Raw genomic sequence first — 22,175 nt, forward strand, 5'->3', positions numbered from 1 at the left:
ATGTTGGAAGGGTCAGAGTTGAGGTAAGGATCTAAATTTTTAAACATGTAAACATAAGGCTTTTTAGCAATACAGACACAACCAATTGTTACTGTATGATTCTGAGCATCGTTTCAAATGTGGAAATTGTAATAGGTTTGGATTAATAAAAAAAAAAAACACTTATAAAATGTCTGGTATCTCTTACATGCATTGTGACATTGCTTCTGTTCCTTAAGAGCCTTGCTACTATTAATTATAAGTGATAGTAAAAAGGCTCATAAAGAAAATATTTATAAAGATATTCTCATATTTCTTTTACATTATAGTTCATAAAAACAGGAAAAATTGGGATTTACAGTCACAATCAAACAATTAGAGTATAAGTTCCAATGAGGTTAATTTTTCAGATGAAAAATACCTTTTGAAAGTTGACAGCCTTTAAGCATACTTTTTATAAAGGCTGCTTTTTTGTATTAAATATGTTTTTTAATGGTCTGATGTAATATTCTCATATTAACTGTTATATTTTTATTAACTGTAAACAGAAAATCATCATAACACAAATGAGGCTTTCAAACATCCATCTGTGTGTAATTATTCTGTTTCACTTACTGATAAAGTTCCTGAAATAAATGAACTTTTCAATAATATAATTTATTGAATGGTTCTGTAGTTTTTGCAACAATGAACACAAAATTAAATAAAAGAGATTATTTAAGAATCTCTCTTTTTTTTCTAAAGAGGGCTGATTAAAATTGTGTTCAAAGTCAGCTATATATTCAGCCTGATAAATAGTGTAATATTTAGGCAAATGAGTTAAACATGATCTATAAGCAGGGTCACAGCAAGTCTGCAGCTTGTTCTTGTGTGTTGCCAAACAACAGCAGCCGATGGATGCCGAAACAACACCAAACATGTGCAAATGTGACACAAAAAGCTGAAGATGCTTTGAGAGAAACACATTTAAATTCTCAGTGAGAGGCAAGGTGATTGTGTAGAGAATAAGAAGCAACAAGAGACTGATGTTACGTCCCCACATGCTCACAAATATGCAAACACATAAGCCCAAATGCTCTCAGCACATACCAACCAAGATGTCAGTTGTTTTTTTTTTTTGTTCCCATGCAAAGCATATTAGCCAAATAATCAGTAGCCATATTGCCCATTTCACCACATCCCAATCACCCAGTGCATGGGGACCATAGTGACTGAAAACAAAGCCATTGAGAATGGTGATTAGCAATCTGAGCGCTGCTCCCCAGTGGGAGCCTTTCTCTGTCCCAGTGCGGAAACGGCAAAAGAGCCCAACCCCAGAAGCACTGTCTAGGACTGGGACTGTACCATCAGCCTGCTGCTCCTCATGCCGTTGCTGCTGCCACTGCTGCCTTCGGAGTGTTTTGCGTTTGGCGTAATCGTGGTCAAATGGCGTGGCCACGTAAGGAGGGGATGTCACACCTGGGGTGACGGCAGAGGGGAGGGAGGAGCTGAGCACGTTCCCCATGCAAACAGAGGAACAGTTAAATTCTTCTTCCATCATCGTAGGAGGTTTCTCTCTGAAGATAAATGGGGGAAAAAAACAAAACAAACAAAAAAGTCACACACAGTTAGATCAGCTGTTGTTTTTATGGATAAATAGCGAAGCTTACTTTTCATTGGACCTCGGCAAGCTTGGCATGCTCTTTTCTTCCCCCTTTGCAAATGGCCCGGTCGCTGCTTCCACCAGTAAGTTAAATAAAAACTCATGATCCAGCTCTGACTTGGTAGCTTGTAGCAATTTAAGTATGGATGCACTCAAGCGGAAATGCAACTAGAAAAAAAGAAAGAAAACAGAAATTTAATGTTGTGAAGATGCAGCTAATAGCTCCAAACACAAACTCTTTCAGAAACTGTTACTGAATATAATAAAAATGCACAGAAGGAGCATCTCTGGACACATTCTGAGCAACAAGCCGAACTTCGCTTACTTCCAGGGCCTCCATAGCCAGATCAGGAGGATTGTGGTAATGAATTTTCCTCGGGTACCGAGCAGCTTCTTCATGTAGATACTGAGCCGCCTGTAAACCCAGAAAACAAAAGACAAAACATAGAATACAGATTTGATTCCCAGTTGATCACAAAGCTGATGCTTAAAACGTTTATTTCTACAGTTTTGTCAGCGCTAGAAGAGTGATGAGCAGGTTTACCTTCTTGTAAAGCTGCAGGAATTCATCGGGGGGCTTCCTGCGCTTCTCGGCTATCTTCCCCAGCATGTAGTGGATGAGCCACTCCTCTTCATCGCTGTCGCCCTCACAGCGGGAGGCCCCCTGGAAACACTGAAAAGCAGTCTCCAGCATGGAGTCTTTTCTTTCCTCCATCTGAAATAAAAACAAACATATAAACAAACACTTAGGGTTTTCTCTCAAGGCGGCATATCAATAAGATCTACTGTGGGGGGGAAAAAAATACAAAAGTAGCACAATGCAACTGAAGACACCAAACATCGGACAACGAAGCAAACTCTCATGGGAAAAATGATCAGTTCCTCCAGGATGTTGCCTTTTTGTAATTTTTGCAGGCTAAAATTACTATTTTTGTGACAATATTTTTCAAAAAGTTGTGATTAGAGTTGAGAATTTTTTTAAATGTTATTTGTTATAACATGGTCTTACAAAAAAGTTAAAATTGCTGCCAGTAAAAAACAGCATTTTAAGAAATTTCATATTTAAAGTGAAAATAACATTGAACTGTTTACGCAGTGGAAGCAAATCCTACAAAAAATTTTTTTCCAACAAAAAAGATATATTAGGGTTTGCTTTTATCTTGCAATTTCAGTTTTCAAGAGATGTTATAAAACAAGAAGTGAAATTAGGAGGTTAATAGTTTTGGTCAAAATTCAGCCGAGTTGCAGTGATTGGCAAAGAAAAGAAGGAAATGCAGAAAACTTTAAGCTGGTTGATCAAATTTGCAGAAAAGTTGCAAAAATTTCAACAACCAAAAAAATTGCGAATGATGAGCGAATCGAAACATGGCAACATCCTAGAGGGACTGCGCTATAAACCATCTAGGCCTCACCTGTTTAACGACGTCTGGAGGGAGCTCATTTCGCCACTGTTTGAGCTGCCGAGAAGCGAAAGAGTGCAGCGCGTAGGAGATGGTGCCGTACTCGATCCACAGGGACAGGTTGGAGCTGTCTATCTCCAGGGCCCGCTTGAAGCAGTTCAGCACCGCCTGGGAGTGCTTCCATATGGGAACGTCGCTTTTCAGCTCGTTTGAATTGAGCTTCTCTTGGATCCGGCTGGCTCGGGCTAAAGCCATGCCGGCCCAGGAATCAAATCTGCAAGGTTTTAACAACAAAACAACGGTTTTGTTGTTAAAGCCACTTCTAAAAACTATTTCTCTGAAAGTGTTACATGTAACTGAGAAGATTATTATGAGACTGAGCAGCAGAGAAAGATATTTTGAAGATGGAGCTAATTAATGAAGATGTGAAGAAATGCTGTACCTGTTTGGACAAACGCAAATGTCATGCATATAAAACTTGATCGCTTTGGACTGCTCTTTGTTCTTGAAGTGATAGTCAGCCAACAGGTAGTAGATCTCATTGATGATTGGGGGAGCAGGAGGGCTGCCTGCTGGAAGGGATGGGACCTGAAAGAGCAAATGAAGACTTAAATGACTTGTAACTTCCCCTTACGTTTGGTGCAACCCAGCCAAACTGACCTTTTCTGTCATGTCCTCGATGTAGGCTGCCACTTCATCCATGGTGAAGGTGGGGGTCTCGCTTGGGGGAGCTATGCTTGCAAATCTCCTCAACAGATTGGCCAGCTCTGCAGAAACCGTGCTGGTCTTATAGCTGTCGAACTCAGGCAGCGACTTTGGTTTGAAATACTGGAACATGAAGAGAGTGTCGCTCCACTGAAGCTCAACCTGTGAAAAAAAACAAAAACAAACACAAAACTGGCTCCAGGGTCAAGAGATTAGCAACAGATCAGTGGGCAAATCTTCTCTGCAACTGTGGTATGTACATAGTTAGACTCAGAGGGCTTGCAAACTAAATGCACCGACTCCCACTTGTGGCTGGAAGCAAGAATTGCAAAACTCACCATTTAAAAACAAAGTGAATACCTGGGTCCTTCCAGTTTGATTCTGTCATAAATTCATACTTTTACACATCTGTTTTCTGTCTGTTCATTTTATACTGTTTATTAGATATGCAATTATTTTTAAAAGTACACAATATACTGTAGATCTGGTGTCTTCTATCTGATGGTCGGGATTTAAATACAAAAATTAGTTAGATAAAAAGGTGGACAAATGCATGCAACACATAAATAGGTGAATGGACAGAGATAAAAACATATGGACAGATGTTAGCAACGGAACAGGGAATAAAGTTTAGCAATATCTATATTATTTCATGAAGCAGTGCTCTGATTGCAGTTTTCTGACCAATCTCTAAAAAGTCTGACCTGCCAATCCGATTTTGGATGATTTCTTTTGTCCGAAAAGTTGCTAAACATAGCAGCAAAATTGCTGAGTTGAAGTTGGTGCCTATTGTTGACTGAGCATGTGCAGACATAAACCTGGTGGGCAGGTCTGTCATTCAGCCCTCTCCCATGACGGCGCAAAAGGGGTAAGTGGATGATTTTTAGACATTTGTAAAGGTAGATAAGATCAGATCAGACCTGCCAATCGCAGATCTCCCAAAATCAAAGCGGCAGTATGTAATTTTTTTATAAAACATATAATTTTTTATATATCCGTTAAAAAGGTCACCATGTCTTCACAGTGAAATATGACACAGATAATCTGTAAAAACTATAGTGCTCTATCTTCTCCCTGTTTTCCTACTGCCATCTGCAGAAATGCATCGCTCCTGGCCAGAAACAGCCAATCAGAGCCAGGAGGAGGGTCTTAGCGCTGTAAATCACACTTGTGATCGGACAAACTGTTTTCCCAATGATACATAATTTCTCTGCCTTTAACACATTGAGCAGCGCATACATGAGTTGACTGACAGCAGTGAGACCCTCCTCCAGGCTGTGATTGGTTGTTTTTGACCGAGAGGTGCATTTTTGCAGATGGATGTAATATCACCGGGAGAAGGCAGAGCAACTTAATTTTATTATGTTATGATATCATGACAGTTTTAACAAATATATAAAGAACATTTTCTTGTTGTTTTTTTTAAATAAAAGGTACCTACTGCAGCTTTAAGAAAATTGGGGCCCATTTATTGGTGGACCCCTCATTCCATGCTATGTTTTGTTTCCTCTTGCTATTCCAAACCTTGAATTTAATTCAACAGATTTTTTGCAGCTGTGATAAACTTAGGGGCTATACACAAATACAAAAGCCTGTTGGTGTCATCATTTCTTTAGTTCTTATAGGAGTTATAGATTAAAAATAAGATAAATTCATTGCAAATAAACTACTAAGCACAATGAAGCCCAAACTGCCTGCTCATCAAGTGACAAAAAACAACAGAATTTTGCAGATATTTTGTCATGTCTCATTTAGCAGAGAAAAACAGTCCTCTAACAATGCCGCTTCAAGGCCTCAATTTACTTCACTGACACCTGTTTTGTGTGGCGCAGCAGCAAACAATGTTAATGGATATATCTGACCGTTTCAGCATCGAGAGGTTCATTGAGGGCGCTCGTTTGCGTCATCGGCAGTCTGTTCCTTTTCATGGCCTGCGCTTACATAAGTTTGGCAATACAACTGAGAAATAGCAATTAGTCAAAAGCCTTGAGCCACCTCTTCACTATTGCACCGCCTCTTCATCACCATTTGCCCATTATCTTCCGAACGGCTCAGCCACATTTGTTGCTGCTGCCTTTTAGTTTGTGGAACTGTGATGCGCAAACTTAAACATAAATATTGAAATGAGACACAAGTTTATTTCTGATTCTGCAAAGACAATTATAATAGGTAGAAATTACAGGCCTGACCTGTGGAGATGAGTGGTCCTCAAGGTAGCGCGCCTTGCTCTTCTTACTGGGATATGCGTATAAGCAGAAAAAGCATTGCTCCAAGGCCATTTCCAGCTCTTCCTTATAGGGATGGGAGTCATTGTTGCTGGAAGCAGCAAATTCTTTCTCCAGTACCCTAATCTGCAACAAATAAGTTGCAAAATAAAACCCAACAACCATTAAAAATGTTTAGAACATTCTTAAATTAAACTTTCGAGAAAGTATTTCAATCTCTTGAACTCCTGATTTTGTCGCAAACCACAAACTTCCTTGAATCTTAATGGGATTCCATGTGACGGACTAACATAAACATGAAACAGCTCACAATATGAAGTGGGAGGAACAAACATCGTTTTTAAAATGTTCACAAATAAATGTCCCAGTTTTTAGATTTTTTTTTTTTTTCAGTTCCCTTTGCTGGAACACCTCTAAGTTAAATCCTGAAATTCAATGCACAGTTAGGCTATAAAACAAAATCCAATTAATCTGCGTAAAGACTGAAAAACTGAAGCTCCAATCTGGATGAGCTTGAACTACTTTGCAAACAAGAAAGAACTAAAAAAAACAAGGTTTCTCCAAGTTTCAAATGTAATTAAAGAACTTTTAAAACACAAGCTAATTTGTCATTGTAGATTGATAACACAGTATCAATACTTTCTCAATTCTCTGCGAATGCTTCCCAACTAAGGGCCTTGTAGAGTCTTACAAAGAACTTCAGGAGGGCTCCGTCTGAGCTGCAGCATAAGGACCGACGACCCAGATACTCGTGAGCTGTACTCAAAAGCATCAGAGACGAGGGAAGCAGAGGAGTTTCTGGTTCATCTGAAAATCAGACGTCGCAGCGTTAATAATACAAGAAAAAAAACAAAGACAGTGAGTGAAATCAATGACTTTAACACACCTTCGTCGTCATCTAAAGATATATGCTGCCGAAGCATACAGTCAAAAGCAGCCTCCTCGTGTTTGATAATCCGATACAAGATAATCCAAGGCAGAACCGAGAAGAAATAAGGCTCCTTTGGATCATCTGAAGTACTCATGCTAAGATCAATCAGCTGGAGAAAGACAAAGAAAAAAGAAAAAAAAAAGAAAAGAAAAACATGCAACAGATCAGAATAAAGCAATAAAAACGTAACTATTGAGGTTACGCGATTTTAATGCATTATTAATTTCACGTTGTTCGAACCTGAATCAGATTGTTTGCCAGTCGGGCCATGCTAGAGAAGTGAGGGATTTTGCTCAGAAGCTCCGGTTCTTTTGTGAAGCAGATCTCGACGCCATCCAGCAGCTTCCTGATGGTGCTGACCCACTCCTCCTTGCTCGGAGCAGAACCGCCCGGAGCAGAGTTGAGCTGCTGCAGGGCTTCGTTCAAAGCCAGCTCGCTGCACTCCAAGAACTGCCGGTAGTCCTGCAGCTTCAGCAGGGAGTTCTGGTGGAGGAGCGGCAAAAAGTCAAAGAGTTTACCAAAACTGAAGCACAGTAAGATATGAAAGATCGGCTTTTCCAATACCTCAAAAGTTAATCTAGACAGATGTGTTGGATTTTGCTTTCCCAACTATGTCAATTGTAAGGACAGCAAAGTAACAGCTACAGGCTGGGTTCAGGTGCATTTTTTGCTGTTTATCCATATTTCTAGAGATTAGATATTTCTAGAGCTAATCTTATAGATTTAACTAAAAATAGTCAAAGTTAAATGTAAAACTTCACAGTTAATTTATGGTGGTCTTTCTTATAACTTTGAAGGATTCAATATGGAGCCAGCTAGAATCATAGGGAGGATAGAAGGGAAGGGAGGATAAATTGACTGCAGGATGGATAGATTGATAGATGGATGAATAAACTGCATTAAATGGATGGATGGACAGACTGACTGATACAGACAAAGGGGGAAAAGGATATAGTAGGAATGAACTGAGTGCAGTTTTCTGGCCTATCACAATCTTTAAAAAGCCTGAACTGCTGAGTTTTTTGTATGAAAAGGAGGTAAATATAACAACAGTTACCAAGTTGGCAACAGAGCAGTGACTGTTGTGTGTAGACATGTGGGCAGGTCTGTCAGTCAGCCCTCTATCACAACAGACAGAAGGGAGACTGGCTGACATTCAGCGGATGTAGATAAGTGGAAAAGATTGGTTTCTCATTCAAGTATCGATCAACCTCCAAAAAATTAAGGAAAGTAGGACCAATTTATCTGTGCACTCATAGAATGAAGTCTATAATATATATATTTCTCCATACATCTGAGATCCACTAATAAATAATCTGCTGCCATGTTGTTATGTGGTAACTAAACCCACAGTTCCTGTGATGAGTGAAGAGCTTTGTAGCACTTCCAACCTGCAGTAGCATCAGCTGGGCGGGACGCTCTGGCGCCGAGCTGACAAACTCCAGAGATTTGCTCCTGTTCTCATAATTAAGAGTTGGCTGCAGCAGGCGCACAACAGACTCAAAGTCTGCCGACTCAAAGAGACGCTGGATCTCCTCTAAAGACTGACATCGCTCCAGCGACTTCAGCCTCTTGTCGATCTGTACATGGGATCAGGGAAAAAAAAAAAATCATTCAGAGCAGGAAGTCCTCACATGAACTTTGCAACATTGTATCTACTGAATCCATTAAGACTTTGAGAAATGGAATATTGACAATTTGAAACCATTTGTTTTCAGCGTTTACCAACCTCCTCCACGGATATGGCTGCATCTACACGTAGGTTTGGCAGGTTGATTGTGTAATGTTTCCCATCAGCAGTTTTTGGTTTGCTCTGCAACAGCCCTATGCAAACATCATAGCTCTCGAGGACCAAATCCATATCTCCCTGTCAAGAAGACGAAAAGAAACTCAGCATTGCACATCAGTTCTGGCTAGACTGTGTGAAAAAGACAAAAACAGGAACCTTGGATTTTTACCTGCAGGGCCAAGAATCGTGCTTTCAGCCAGTAGACCCGCACCATGACGTCCAACCAGCTGCTCCCAAACAGATCTCTTTGGGACGAGCCGAGGGCCAGGATTAACAAGTCACCCTGGAAGTGTTGCCCGGGAAACTCGGAGTCAGCTGTCTCGCTGCTGGGACCGCCGCAATTTCTTCTTGGGATAACTGGCCAAGACAGAACAACGTGACTGAAAACCAACCATAACGAACAGGTAGTGTGGGGGGCTAAAGGTTCACCTGTTTCAGTATGTTTTAAAGGAACAGTTCAGAAGGTTTTTGTTACACTTTGATCATGAGAAACAAATGTTACTCCTCTGCTTTAAAATAGTCTGAGCCTATGATGTTTTAGAAATTTAAAGAGGGTGGCTAGCGAAGAACTGACTGGCGATTTCGTTTGACTGTTTTCAATTAAAGGGTAATCAGGTAAATCCAAGGCCTGGATAAATTATATAACAATAAAACCACTTGGAAATTATGAAGGTTGTTGCTTAGGAATTTCTAAATAAGATTGTGATGATATTACAGAATAAAACATGTTCCCATCACTTTGGAGTTGTTTCAATATATAGACAATCCAGTGGACAGAAGTTCCTAAATGCACCATAAAGGTTTGGCTGTCAGAAAATCCAGCCAACATGTCTGCTGCTGCGCAGCACTTAAAGCTGGTTGAATGCTGCTAGACGGCAGGATTTAAACCTTAGCTAAGCGTTCCTCCACCACCAGTGTCACTTACATTTGGGGTTGAAGTTCCTTCTGGTGAATAATTAAGTTATTTGTTGAATAACGCTGACAAACCTTTGGTTTAGGCCTCATTTCCTTCCATATTGACACCGTTTTGTTGTTGCGTTTTACAAGTTGCACCACAAACCGTAACTCTGTGCACTTCAGCAGTTTGTGTTCAGCCTTAAAACAACGCTTTATTCATTTGGTACACATGGAGGTCAATCTGAAAGGTCTCTTCTGAAAAGTTCTGATACATGTGTTTATTGTTACACCCCTAATACCAAATATACGAAAACATATTTTGATTCAGCAACAATCCAAAAGAACATCAATTACAGGGTTTCTGCACACTTCAGTAAGCTACATTTGAGACTTTAGGAACATTATTTTAATTTCAGACCCGCTCCTCAGCAAGTTAAACTTAATTTGTCAACTTGTTTTGTTTTTTTTTAATCAAGTTTTATCAATAAATAAAGCAAAAAACAACCTGACACCAAGTGAGTGAAATCACTAACTTACCAATCTTCCCTTTGTTGTGCAACCATTGCTCCAGCTGCAACTCCATACAGGCCAAGCTCATTGTCAGCATTTCCTGTACAGAACAAAAAATAATATCTAAAGTATTGAAAGAACAAAGGTGTGAAAGAGTAACCAGACCACTGAATTATCATCCAAACTGCTCCATAGAAAATGGTTTCCTTTAGCTCTGAGCAGTTATTGCTCTGACACTGAAAATAGCTATTCTAAGTTGTCTTCCCACTGTAACAACATCCACACTGAAGAGTATCATCAGCACAACCTGATATTGCCTACGTACGATGCATTCATTGACTGCTAAAAGAAAAAACATTTTAAGTTTGAGTCAGTAGATCTGGAAATTATTGAATTTGGGACACCAGTTCACTTCCCAGCAGAGCTCCTGACTTAAATAACATGTACTAGATGTACTTGACTCATTTAACAACTATATAAAAATCAGTTCAAAATCTCCATATCAGATTATTTACTGAGGGCTGTTTTGACAGAAGTAATCAGAATTGTAATTTTGCTTTACATATTCCTTATATGATATTCCTTAAATCGCTAATTTTGCTAAACATTAACCATCTTGTTGCAAGACTGCATGGAAAAGCTCTCAGTAACTGATACCTGAAGTTTGAGCCATCTTGATAGTTTTGGCCGAGATAGGAATTTAACAAGTCTTTGTTTGCTTTGGTTGCTATGTTTACTTATTTCATTTACCTGGATGTGCTGGTTGCTGCAGTCCCTGAGAAGAGGGTTGGGGAGGCCCATGCTGTGTTTCCTCCAGGTCTGATAAACCTCCAGCACCACAGCGGTCAGCCCCCGCGGCCACTCCTCCATGAACTTCTGACCAACCGCCTTCAGGTAGCGCATCATCAGATCCAGGATGCCGCCGTTGCTCAAATTATTGAGCAAGAAGTTGTGAACATCTTGTTGCTCTGACAAAGAGAAACGAAAAGCTGTTTCACTTATCATCGTGTTTCGATGCAGAGCCTGCCTCCACTTTAAAGGTGTACATGGACAACGTACCGGACTCCATGAGTTCAACGGAGTCGGCTGGTAAGCAGTGAACAGGCTGAACGTCGTCCTTCCCGTCGCACTGCGTCTCAAGATTCCCCAGGCTCTCGTCGTCGTTGTCGGGATCAAACTTCTTTAGCCTGAAACAGACAAGAAAATAATGTAACAAAATAATTTTTTTTTTTTTTTATATTTAGGGTTTGACGTTTTAGCTCAGCCTACCTGGAAGGTAAGTATTTAAAAAGCAGCTCCTGGAAATCAATCTTCTCCTCCTTCTTGCATTTTGTGTTTCGAACACGTGCCGAGCGACGCTTGGCTGTCTCGCCGCTGTCCTCCACCACACGTTTTCTCTTTGGAGCTTTCTTCACTTTATCTGCCAGGGAAATGTCCATACCTGCAGCTGTACACATAACAGAATATTATAAAACAGCAGCACACACTGACTTGCTAAAGTCTTCATAGTACTTCAACATTCCCAGATTTTGGCAAATTACAAACAATTTTGAAAGCATTTCGTTGGGATTTTGTGTGATCAACCAACACAAAGTAGCACAAATTAGTGAAGTAAATAAAAAGGATGCACGAATGTCAAATAATTTTTACAAGGAAACATCTGAATGAGAAGTGTGACCGGCATTTGTATTTAGGTATATTCTAAATTAGGATTGAAACGATTAATCGGCTTAATCGTGATTAATCAATAATTGAAATAATTGTCAAGTAAATTGGTCATCGAATAATCGCAAAAAAAAAAAAAAAAAGCGTATACAGGCTAAAAAACAAGGTTATTTGCTGAAACAACACCACTGTCAGAGCTGTGAAAAAAACCAAAACTGTACAAAATAAATATATATTTTGAATTTAAGACAAAAACACCCAAAACACTTCAAGTTTTAGCTTTATTTAATTCAAATTCACGAAAGGAATAGTACATTTAAATGATTGTTATTTAAAAAAAAGGAATAACATTGTTATTTGCATCTTTTAATTTATATCTAATATTGAATAAAAAAAACCTTAAGAGATCTAATTAAAAATTTGTAGGATGTGCCAACTTTTTAATCTGACTAATTGAATGATCCATCAAATGTCAGAATAATTGACAGAATAATCAATTGCTAAAATAATTATTAGTTGCAACCCTATTCATAAATGTATGTTCGGTCATTAAATCTGACTGACCTGGAGATATTCTCAAAAATCCTGAATGGGGAAAAAATGTCCCAAATGTGTAAAGTTGGCACCGACATGCCCCCTGCAGACATGCTGCTGTAATTGCAGCAAAACGTGCATCAACAGCGTACTAATCCAACAGCACTGTATACGTCTCAGAAATTAATTTTAAATCATACATAATTTTCCTTCCACTTGTAATGAACTACCTTGTGTTGGCCTACCTACAAACTCCAACAAAGACGCAGCAGTTTGTAATTGTAGCAAGACAAAATATGAATACAAAAGGATCAAGAAGTGTGAAAATGAAGAATTACAGAATGTTGGTGTAAATCAGCATTGTTTTTTTTCCCCAAAAGAGATTATGTAAACCAGCAATGCTAACCAGCAGGGGGAGCTGTAGTTGTGATCTCCACAGTCGTCTGACCGAGGGCGATTTGAGGCTGAGAACCCGGCTGGGGTAGGACGGCGGGCTCACTGAAGGTGACCGGCGGCAGGGACGAGCTGGGGCTGCTGAGCACCGTGGCCAAGCCCGTGCTCACAGGACTACTCGGCTGGGGAAGGTTCGGGGGAAAGTTGGGGTCGCGGTACGCCGACAGGTCGATTCTGCAACCCAAACTTGGTCGTGGAGGTTCACAGGTCGTCTGATGTTTGTACATCGCGAGAAAGCTTTCGCCGACCTGCTTCCATCTGAGGTTAAACAGAAGAGACTTCAAATTTAAACATAAAAAAAAAAAATACTCATTGGAGAAACAAATATGTCTGCTCATGGTTTAATCTAAGGTGATCGCTAGTTTAAATTCTTAATTCTACTGGGACTACTTTTTCTAATTCGAGAATTTCAAAACAGGAACTAACGAGAGGCAGTGCAGTGGCTGAACCAGGACAAGGTCTGGTTTCGGTTCACGGTGAGAGAGGGTCTGTCTGCGCCTCCTTATCTCCAGAGCCTCTTCAACGATGGATCTGCGCTCTTCCTCTTCCACTTCCACATAGTGAATGGACATATGGCTGCAATAATTCAACAGCAAAATGCATGAAAACTTTCGATGCTGTGCAGATTTAGACTAACGGTATGTAGCATATATAAAAGATTTTTACCATTTTGTAAACATCTGCATCGTATCCCTCCTCAAGCAGGGCTGCTCCTTAAAGATTTTCTCCTTCAGCACAAGGCCTTTAGTGTAGCAATGGTCCTTCTCCAGGGCTTTGGCAATGAAGTATAAACAATCTGCAAAAATGCAAATTTCTTGGCATATTTAATATTTCACACTACGAAGGGAAAAATGCCTCGCTTTGTTCCCTGTAGGCAGATCACATAAATTTATTAAAAACGGTATCTGGAGTCCTCGACAAAACTAAGAACATGATTTGTACCTCCAATAGCGAAGAAACAGACTCCTTTCCTACTTGCATGGCGAGCCAAACTGGATTAAAGATAATCAAATCTGGGCTATTCTCTCCGAATTAAAGTGTTTTTAACCCTTCACACTGACATTCAGCGTAAAAGAGAGAACATGTGTTCAGGTCACCAGCTGAGATTGTCAGAGACATAACAGAGTAGATGGAGCAAAGCCGTTAAATTTTATAATGTTCGAAAAGCAGAACATTTATGAGGCTGGAAAACAACAATTTCCCAGCCTCATAAATCAGCGTTGAGATTTATAAAGAGTTAGAACAAAAACAAAGAGCAAATGCCTAACGTTAGCCTAGCACTAAAGCAAAGCACTCAGCTTTGAAAGATCAGCAGCAGGAGCGGCTCAAGAGACAGACAGGCGTCTTTAGACACAAAGTAGAAATCTGTGTTGGTTTCAGTAGATGAACATAACAGTAGCTTTTAACAGGTTACCCAAAATTTGAGACAGAATTTCATTTTACAGGCCTTTTTAGACCCATTAATATCAAGTTAATGGATCTAAACTAGTTGTGTTTCCATTGACCATACGTATATTTAAGAAAATTGGAATTATGAAAACAAATTTGCTTAATGGAAACAACTTTGAAAAAAATTCATATATTTTGACAAAAGGTTTTTGTGCTAGGATGAGGTGGTTTTCGGTTGTATTGAAATTAGTGTGGTTCGCAAAACTGCAATGGAAATACTCTTTTCATATCTCACGAGTTGAGTTATTAACAACCACTACTGGCGGAAAAGACGAAGACAGGAAGCGGTTGGAGGACAATAGGACTTGTGGCTTGGTATCAAATGCCTAACCTTAAAAGTCGGTGTCAGGGATCAAACATCCACTTTGGGAATTGAGCTCGTGATGATGTGCATTACTTACAGGTATAGTCACTGAGGGTGTACAGAATAGTGATGAGGTTGTCCAAGCACGGCCAGTGGTCCGGGTTGCAGTGCAGGCCCTCCTCAAACGCGTGACGCGCCAGAGGTATGCGCACAAGTCGCACAGCCACCTGACCGATTTTATACCACATGTTCACATCGGTTGAATCCAACATGACAGCCTGAAGAAAAAAACAAAGTAGTAATATGTATTTATCAGTACTATTCACATCAATTAAACATTTAAGCAAAGCAGGTTAATTCTGAACAAAAATATTCTGAATTAACCATAAGAATGGAGTGTTTACCTCCAAATAAAACTCCATTGCTTTCTCCAAGTCATCCCGGGATGCAGCCATACTGGCAAGGTTTTTAAAGGTGGAATATTTCAGCATCAGTCCAGGATGCTTGAGACCCACTCTTTGATCCTCTGAGGGCATGGCCTGAAATATTAAACAGTGTATAAGATTTAACGACGAGGGCAAAGCACAGAAACGGCAACTCAGCAGTGTTAAATCACCAGCTTAGAAGCATCAGGTTACAACCATATATGGCAACTTAAATGATGAGTTTACCTCTTTGAGGAGCGGTGTTTTAAGCAGCTCATGGTAGGCCTTGGCGGACTCCTCAAACTTGTCATGTTTCTGGAGATCCAAAGCTTTGTGATACAAAGCAAAAGCTTCGGCTTCCTGCGGAGGTCAATTAAAGGTCAGAAGAGGTCATTCATTTCTACCCAAAGATCAGCGTAGATGCTGCTCGGCGTCATTCAGTCTGTACCTGAGCCTCTTTCGTCCGACTCTTGCTGCTCCTCAGCGGGTCCTGACACTCATCGGCGGCTGTCGAAGCAGCATTTAGAGCCGCAATTCGAATCTGTAAAGGTCAACGGCAACAAACTCAGTAGCAGCAACAAATCACATGACATGGTGAGCGAGGCAAAACGGAATGGCAGCTTACCATTTTAATATCTTTAAAGCAGCCCCTGTGCTGTTGCGGCTAATGTTCGACCGGTTCTGAAGGTTTGAGAAAATGATACAATCGGAGTCAGAAATTTACATACACTCATCAAGGCTGAAATGACCATAAAACAAAAAATACACCTTTAAATTTAAAATCAATCTTCTCTAATCCACTCAATATAATGGTTATACATGCTGGCTGATACACATACATGCACCTCAACTAATATTTGGTTTAATTGTTGCAAAGAAACCACACACTTTCAATTTTCTATCATTTTTCTAAGTGGATATTTAAAGTTTCTTCTTACCCAGTGTCTTAGGGGTCATTTAAATTGTTTGGTTTCCCCTGCTGTTAGTCATGTAATTCCTAAACTTTCAGTAGCATTGAAGTTGGGGCTTAGGAGAATTCTAATGTGAAATTTTCAAAACCGGTTCTCAAGTTTGTTTGGAAAGTTTCCACCATCTTACCCGTCAAATGAATATTAACTCGTTTATTCTGCCATAAAAACAGACAAAAAAAAAAAAAAAAAAAAGAAATCCCAAGGTTTTCAGATTCATTCTATTTACTTGATAATAATAGCCCCAGAAGACACACCAAACAGAATTAAAATAAAAGGACAAGCCGTATCAGCTAAGCTAACTTTACCGAATTGTCCCTTCAACTAGCCTGGTTAGCATAATGACAGCATGGGACTTATTTCAGTATTTGAATAACAGAACTACAACCCCGAACACAATGGTTGCTGTTTAGTTTGGACTATAACTATAATTCACATAATATAGAGCAACGGTTTACATTATGTTAAATTATATTCATATAGTGCTTTGCTAATTGTGCAAAAGCAAATTCAGGGAGCTAACATTAGCTTGTGTCTCATAGAGCAAATCGTCGTTTCCTAACCTCTGTAACTTACCGTCCATCGTCGAGGTGCCTGTTTTAGTTTCCTGACACATCAGCGGGGCATTAAACACTTGCGGAAGTGGTTATATTTCAGTGATAAATAAAGAAATCAACTTTATTCATCATTCTTTGTTGCTGGAAGTCATGGACCCCGGGACGTTTGCAGCAGAAGACGTTTGCTACCCGCCAATTAGTAAAATCCTCGGTCATTGGTCAAAACTCTGTGAGTGTACAGATGTAACCAATGAAATGCTTCGATACAAGTAGAATTTCATAAACAACAGAGAAATGTGGAAAGTGGGTACGCACTATTCGTCATCCGGGAAAGCAAATCGTTACGCCGGATTGGTTTGCCCATATTTTCAGCAGGTGTTCTTTAAAGTTAAAACCGGAGAATCATCTTGACCATGTCACTCATATTACGCGTTGTGGTTTTTGATATGGGCAAGATGTCTCTGACCATCTCTTTTCAGAAAAATGCTTTGTCTCCGTTTAAAATGAGAACTCCTCCCACTCCACTTTGTCAGCAGTTCTCCCCAGGTCCTCCCTCGGCCGAGTGTTAAAAAGCGTACCCAGCCAATTCATGACCATAGAACAGTGAATGTATTTGTAGAAAAAAAAATGTTTTGTGATAAAGTGGGGTTAAGAAATAAATCATTAGCTTATTTAAAAAATTATCAGTACCTCCGCTTTATCACATTCGATGTATTTTGACAATGTTTGACATGCATTACCAATTATACGAAGTGTCTATGAGAACTGAACTGTACGTCCTGGCTGTTAGAGAATTTACAACAATGTATTGTATCTGGGGTGAATAAGGTGTTGTTTTCTGACCATTGCAATATATACATTTAGGATACTGTATGATTTTTTATGATGATTTTTTTATTCCGTACGAAATGTATAATATAAAAACTGCAAGTAACGTACAAATATGAATTTGTATCATTCGTTTTTAAACTTAAATGTCTCAGTAATGTTCGAGCTGCATACTAAACACATGGCCGCTAGAGGGCAATCGTGTTCATGAAGTACTTCAATTAACTTTATTTCTTTTTTTCTTTCTTCCCTTTTTCTGTCCTGTCCTCCTTCCTGCATTCCTTCCTTTTTTCCTTTCTTTTACAGGACCACCCAATTGTTTGATCCCTAAGCTTTCCTGTCACGTGAAATATAAAATAATGATGCAAAACTCAAAAAATGCTACATAGACTGATATCAATAGTCTGATATCTTCCTAAGGATTTATGCGGTAAAACTGTAGCTTCCTCTGCAGTTTTCAGGAGTAACAGTAGACTGTTAATGTCCTCGGTGACCCTGTGTGTTGCAGCCCATTTTGCTCCATCGTTACTTATCCCCGCCTCATCTACCCACACACACACACTCCTCCCCATCTCTGCTGGCTGGCAAGGACCATAATCAATTCTTTCCGTCAGCATTGTGGAAGGAGAAAAAAAAAAAAAGCTTACGTCACAGTCATTACGGGCTCTATAAAAGCCAGAGTAATGCAGATTCACTGTGCAGACAACACAGCTACATACCCTGGCACGAAGCGGCAGATCACGGAAATCATGACTTCAACTGGCTTTGACCCTTATCTACCTTCCACTTACAAGCGGAGAGTAGTTGTGCGCAATGCAGGATATGGAGCTGGAGGAGGAATTGGATCCAGGTCTGCTTACTCCACGCATTCAGCCCCAATGCCGTCTTATGTATCTTCACGCAGAAGTTATACAACATCCACCAGAGCTCCTTCGAGCTACTCCCACATCCTTCCTGCTGCAGCTGCCACCGAGCTCCGCCTTGAGCAAGCGGTCCAAGTTAGCTCCGAGTTCAAACACCTGAGGACACAGGAGAAGGCTGAGCTCCAGGACCTCAATGATCGCTTTGCGAGCTTTATTGAGAGAGTCCATGAGCTGGAGCAGCAGAACAAGCTGCTGGAGACGGAGCTGCTGCTGCTAAGGCAGAGGCAGGCAGAGCCCTCCAATCTTCGGGCCCTGTATGAACACGAGATCCGCCAGCTCCGTGCCGCTGTGGAAGAGGCCCGCCACGAGAAGCAAGCGGCCCAGGACCACAGGGATGAGATGGAGGACGTGCTGAAGAACCTCCAGAAGCGCTACGAGAACGAAGTCCTTGGCAGAGAGGAGGCAGAAGGACGGCTCATGGATGCCAGGAAGGGAGCGGATGAAGCTGCGTTGGGCCAGGCCGAGCTTGAGAAAAGGGTCGGCACCCTTCTGGACGAGCTGGCATTCCTGAAGCGCCTCTGTGAGAGTGAGATCGCAGAGCTGCAGGCCCAAATTCAGTACAGCGTTGAGGTGGCCGTGGAGATGGAGGTCTCCAAGCCGGACCTCTCCGCCGCTCTCCGTGACATTCGGGGCCAGTACGAGACGATGGCACAACGCAACCTGCAAGCAGCAGAGGATTGGTTCTGCAACAAGATGAGCGTGATGACGGTAGGCTCCACGCGCAGCACCGAGAGCGCACGCAGCGCCAAGGACGAGGCCGGAGAGTACCGCCGACTGCTCAAAGACAGAACCCTGGAGATTGACGCCTGCCGGGAGATGATCCAGGCTCTGGAAAACCAGCTGCAGGAGGTGGAGGAGAAACAGAGCTGCGAGATCTCTGCAATGCAGGTAAGCAAACACAACTTTGGAAAGTAGGGGAGAAGAGCAATGGGTAAACTCATTTTAGCTGTCAGATCAACTTGAACTTTACCGTGCTTTCTCCTTCTGCAGGACACAATAGGTCAACTGGAGGAGGAACTGAGGGCAAACAAGAATGACATGGCTCGCTACCTAAAAGACTATCAAGACCTCTTGAACGTAAAGATGGCACTGGATATTGAGATTGCGGCATATAGGTAAGTGCTCAAGTCACACTCACTGCAGAGTTTTATGCACTGCATTGTAACCGTGAGACCTTCGCTTGCTGTCTCGTCTCACTAGGAAGCTTCTTGAAGGGGAGGAGAATCGCTTGAACGTGCCAAAACAAGGATCCTTCAGCATTTATTCTCAGGCCATGGGCCCTGCTCCAGCCTACGGAAGAGCGCAGGTCTCCACCCAGTCTCTGTTGAGCTCTGCGGCTCCGTACCTGCTCAGCTCCCGCTTGTACTCTCCGTCGCTTTTCACTGAAGACGTGATAACCGCAAGCCAAGCCCAGCAGGCGGAGTCCAGCCCTCCTCAAGAGGAAGAGGAGGAAGAGGAGGAGGGAGAGCAGGTGGAAGAGGAGGAGAAGGAGGGAGAAGAGGAAGAAGTAGCAGAGGAGAAAGAGGATGAAAAAAAGGCTGAGGAGGAAGAGGGAGAAGAGGGGGAGGAAGCAGTAGAGAAAGAAGAAGAGGGAGAAGAGGAAGGAAAAGGAGAAGGTTAGTGTTGCCATTTTACCTGTCTGACAATGAATAGAACATTTCCATTGTGCTCAAATGTTTCCTTACAGATGAAGAGGATCACGAGGAGGAGGAGAGTAAAGACGAAAAAGAGGAGGAAGAAGGGGGAGAAGAAAGCCAACCCCAAGAGGAAGATGACAGTGAGCAAAAAGAAGGCGATGAAGAGGGTGTAAAGGAGGAGGAAGGTGAAAAAGAAGCAGAAGAAGAGGTGGAAACCAAAGAGAAATCCGCAAAAACAACTGATAAGAAAGTTTAGACTGACGAATCAGTTTTCTGGTGCTCAATACGCAGAGAAGCCTCATCGGAAAAAAAAAAAAAAAAAGAAAAGAAAAACAAAATATACAAACCTCTTGAACTTGGAATATTCGGTCACTGAGGCCTCTGTATGTTTTACTTGAAACACTAACAGCATGTATGCACATGTTTACATGGCAACAACAAAGGGAAATAATAAAGACAGGAGATGTCAGGAATAGACTCTGCTGTGTGTGGATCTATTCGCAGGTGCTTTAACTGTCACCAAAAATGTGCTTATCCAACTGTCTCTGGGTGCAACGCGCGGTTTAAAAATGCCTTACCTCAACTCCCCACCGAGTGCTTTGAGTCTCAAAATGTGCTGCATTGAACCCCAATAAAGCCTTGTCAACCTGAAGCTGCCTCCATGCCTCTCATTTTACACTTACATAAACAGGCGGGTGCAGTAAGGAGTCAATTCAAATCATCTCCGCCACACAGAAAATGCATATTCACAAAATTAGACTCAATACCCAAGCTGTGTGACTCACAAACAAGAAAAAAGGATTTTGCATGCATCATTTTTTTTTTTTGCCTGGAGCTGCCTGTTTATTCAGAGCTTAAAACAACACACCTAATTTTCAACTGAATGTTAATGGAGGTTAATGGAGGGGAAAAAAAGGAACGTAAATGATGGGCAGAAGTTCATAGCTGGTATCCGCATTGATATACTGGCCCACGGCTGAAAGGGGTGGGGGGGGGGGTTGGAGCAGACCAGCATAGTCAGCAAGTCAATCGATGCAGTAAAAAAATAAATAAAAATAAATAAAAAATACAGGTTGATCAAACACCAATTTCCAGATTTAAATATGAAACAAACCAAAGCAACAGATTTCTGATAACTTGCACAATCAACATTTTATCATGTTTCAATCTGCAGCTGCACTCCTTCCGTCTTCGTCTGAAATCAGCAGATGGTTTCTGTGCTGACATATGTCTTTGTGATCAGCGAGCTGACGCCAGTGTTTTTTTCCGCTGCTTCACCCACCGCTCCACCCACCCTCTCCCCTTCCCCCCAACCTGCAACACACCAGCCCCTCATCCACATCACTGTCCATAAATCAGGCCACTGAAACCTTTATGACTCAGCTTCTGCTGCACTGGAGAATCCAGCCAAGTGTCGATTTAAGCAGAGTGGCAAGAAGAGTGGGGGAGCTTTGGGGGGGAAGAGAGGAATACCATTATTTCATTAGGAAGAGAGAGAGAGAGAGGTGGAGGAGGATGAAGAGAGACATATCTCCCTCCACTAAAACCTTGACAGAGGACAGACTGTTTATTCTTTGGCAGCGAGGTGGTGGAGATGAGGGCATCTCTAAGGCATTTGCAGAGATTTTCACATCCCACTTGTCAAACATAAAGATCACTTGATATTTCCCAAGTAAACCCAGGATGTAAATTCACATTTGGACTATTTTACTTCCTCTTCTCTCTGATTTAGATAAATACACATATCCCGAGCATGGGTTTGAGCTTCTGACTGATGTGTCGGAAGTTGTCCTGGATACCACTTTATCTCTCTAACATAACCACATCCAGAGTCTTCTAAAAGCACTTAAGCACAAAACGTATAATGAAATCTTCGATGTTGTCTGGACAGACCAAAACAAAGTAGAACATAGCTGAGAATTGGAAGGACAAGGCTATCTGGTACCAGATAGCCTTGTCTTAAACATTGTGTCAGCAAGTACTAGGAGCCGTCTCTAGACAGTACAACCAGGCCAGTACTTCTCTTTCTTTACAATTGTTGACAAGGAGAACCAAAGCTTTGTGATGAGGTCATCTACTGTATTTATAGCTGGTATCACTCAACCATACACTCAAGCTTTTTCTCTGCCAGTGAAAATACATTCCATGTTTCCAAAACCAGATTGTGACATGTACACACCTTACCCAGTCTGACGTTTTCAGAAGTGATGGATGGATGCAGAGGGAGATGGATAAATGGGGAAGTATTGGGACCAATGCTGTGAAGCAAAAATGGGAAGTGATCAGTTGACCAATTTGTCTGCATAAGGATCCTCATCTCTGGAAGTAAGACATGAACGAAAGGAGCTTCCTTC

At 41.2% G+C, this 22,175-nt stretch overlaps 2 protein-coding genes across 3 annotated transcripts in view; one reads left to right on the plus strand and one right to left on the minus strand.

Moving 5' to 3' along the window:
- cabin1 (calcineurin binding protein 1) overlaps nucleotides 1–16,636 on the minus strand; it is a 46,966-nt gene extending 30,330 nt beyond the window's left edge. For both annotated transcript variants that reach the window (XM_015003726.2, XM_015003725.2), the window contains exons 1-27: nucleotides 16,453–16,636; nucleotides 15,534–15,589; nucleotides 15,357–15,449; nucleotides 15,155–15,268; nucleotides 14,888–15,022; nucleotides 14,581–14,761; nucleotides 13,397–13,526; nucleotides 13,157–13,306; nucleotides 12,684–12,988; nucleotides 11,348–11,525; nucleotides 11,138–11,265; nucleotides 10,829–11,046; nucleotides 10,106–10,178; nucleotides 8,841–9,028; nucleotides 8,612–8,749; nucleotides 8,274–8,462; nucleotides 7,123–7,365; nucleotides 6,838–6,991; nucleotides 6,643–6,758; nucleotides 5,916–6,077; nucleotides 3,682–3,888; nucleotides 3,464–3,609; nucleotides 3,034–3,295; nucleotides 2,166–2,336; nucleotides 1,947–2,036; nucleotides 1,629–1,789; nucleotides 1,324–1,535 (exon numbers count right to left, since the gene is read on the minus strand). In XM_015003726.2, the coding sequence (XP_014859212.2) occupies nucleotides 1,324–1,535; nucleotides 1,629–1,789; nucleotides 1,947–2,036; nucleotides 2,166–2,336; nucleotides 3,034–3,295; nucleotides 3,464–3,609; nucleotides 3,682–3,888; nucleotides 5,916–6,077; nucleotides 6,643–6,758; nucleotides 6,838–6,991; nucleotides 7,123–7,365; nucleotides 8,274–8,462; nucleotides 8,612–8,749; nucleotides 8,841–9,028; nucleotides 10,106–10,178; nucleotides 10,829–11,046; nucleotides 11,138–11,265; nucleotides 11,348–11,525; nucleotides 12,684–12,988; nucleotides 13,157–13,306; nucleotides 13,397–13,526; nucleotides 14,581–14,761; nucleotides 14,888–15,022; nucleotides 15,155–15,268; nucleotides 15,357–15,449; nucleotides 15,534–15,536 (4,147 nt within the window). In that variant the 5' untranslated portion in view covers nucleotides 15,537–15,589; nucleotides 16,453–16,636. The remainder of the gene's footprint in view (nucleotides 1–1,323; nucleotides 1,536–1,628; nucleotides 1,790–1,946; nucleotides 2,037–2,165; nucleotides 2,337–3,033; nucleotides 3,296–3,463; nucleotides 3,610–3,681; nucleotides 3,889–5,915; nucleotides 6,078–6,642; nucleotides 6,759–6,837; nucleotides 6,992–7,122; nucleotides 7,366–8,273; nucleotides 8,463–8,611; nucleotides 8,750–8,840; nucleotides 9,029–10,105; nucleotides 10,179–10,828; nucleotides 11,047–11,137; nucleotides 11,266–11,347; nucleotides 11,526–12,683; nucleotides 12,989–13,156; nucleotides 13,307–13,396; nucleotides 13,527–14,580; nucleotides 14,762–14,887; nucleotides 15,023–15,154; nucleotides 15,269–15,356; nucleotides 15,450–15,533; nucleotides 15,590–16,452) is intronic.
- A 493-nt stretch (nucleotides 16,637–17,129) lies between these two features.
- On the plus strand, nucleotides 17,130–20,464 carry neflb (neurofilament light chain b). The gene is made up of 4 exons (XM_014999556.2): nucleotides 17,130–19,072; nucleotides 19,175–19,299; nucleotides 19,385–19,800; nucleotides 19,872–20,464. Exons 1-4 carry the CDS (start codon nucleotides 17,945–17,947, stop codon nucleotides 20,075–20,077), a joined length of 1,875 nt encoding a protein of 624 aa, XP_014855042.2. The 5' UTR covers nucleotides 17,130–17,944; the 3' UTR covers nucleotides 20,078–20,464.
- The last annotated feature ends 1,711 nt before the right edge of the window (nucleotides 20,465–22,175 follow it).

Source organism: Poecilia mexicana, unplaced genomic scaffold (genome assembly GCF_051168715.1).
Source record: "Poecilia mexicana isolate PSO_F unplaced genomic scaffold, ASM5116871v1 scaffold_9, whole genome shotgun sequence".
Lineage (NCBI taxonomy): Eukaryota > Metazoa > Chordata > Actinopteri > Cyprinodontiformes > Poeciliidae > Poecilia > Poecilia mexicana.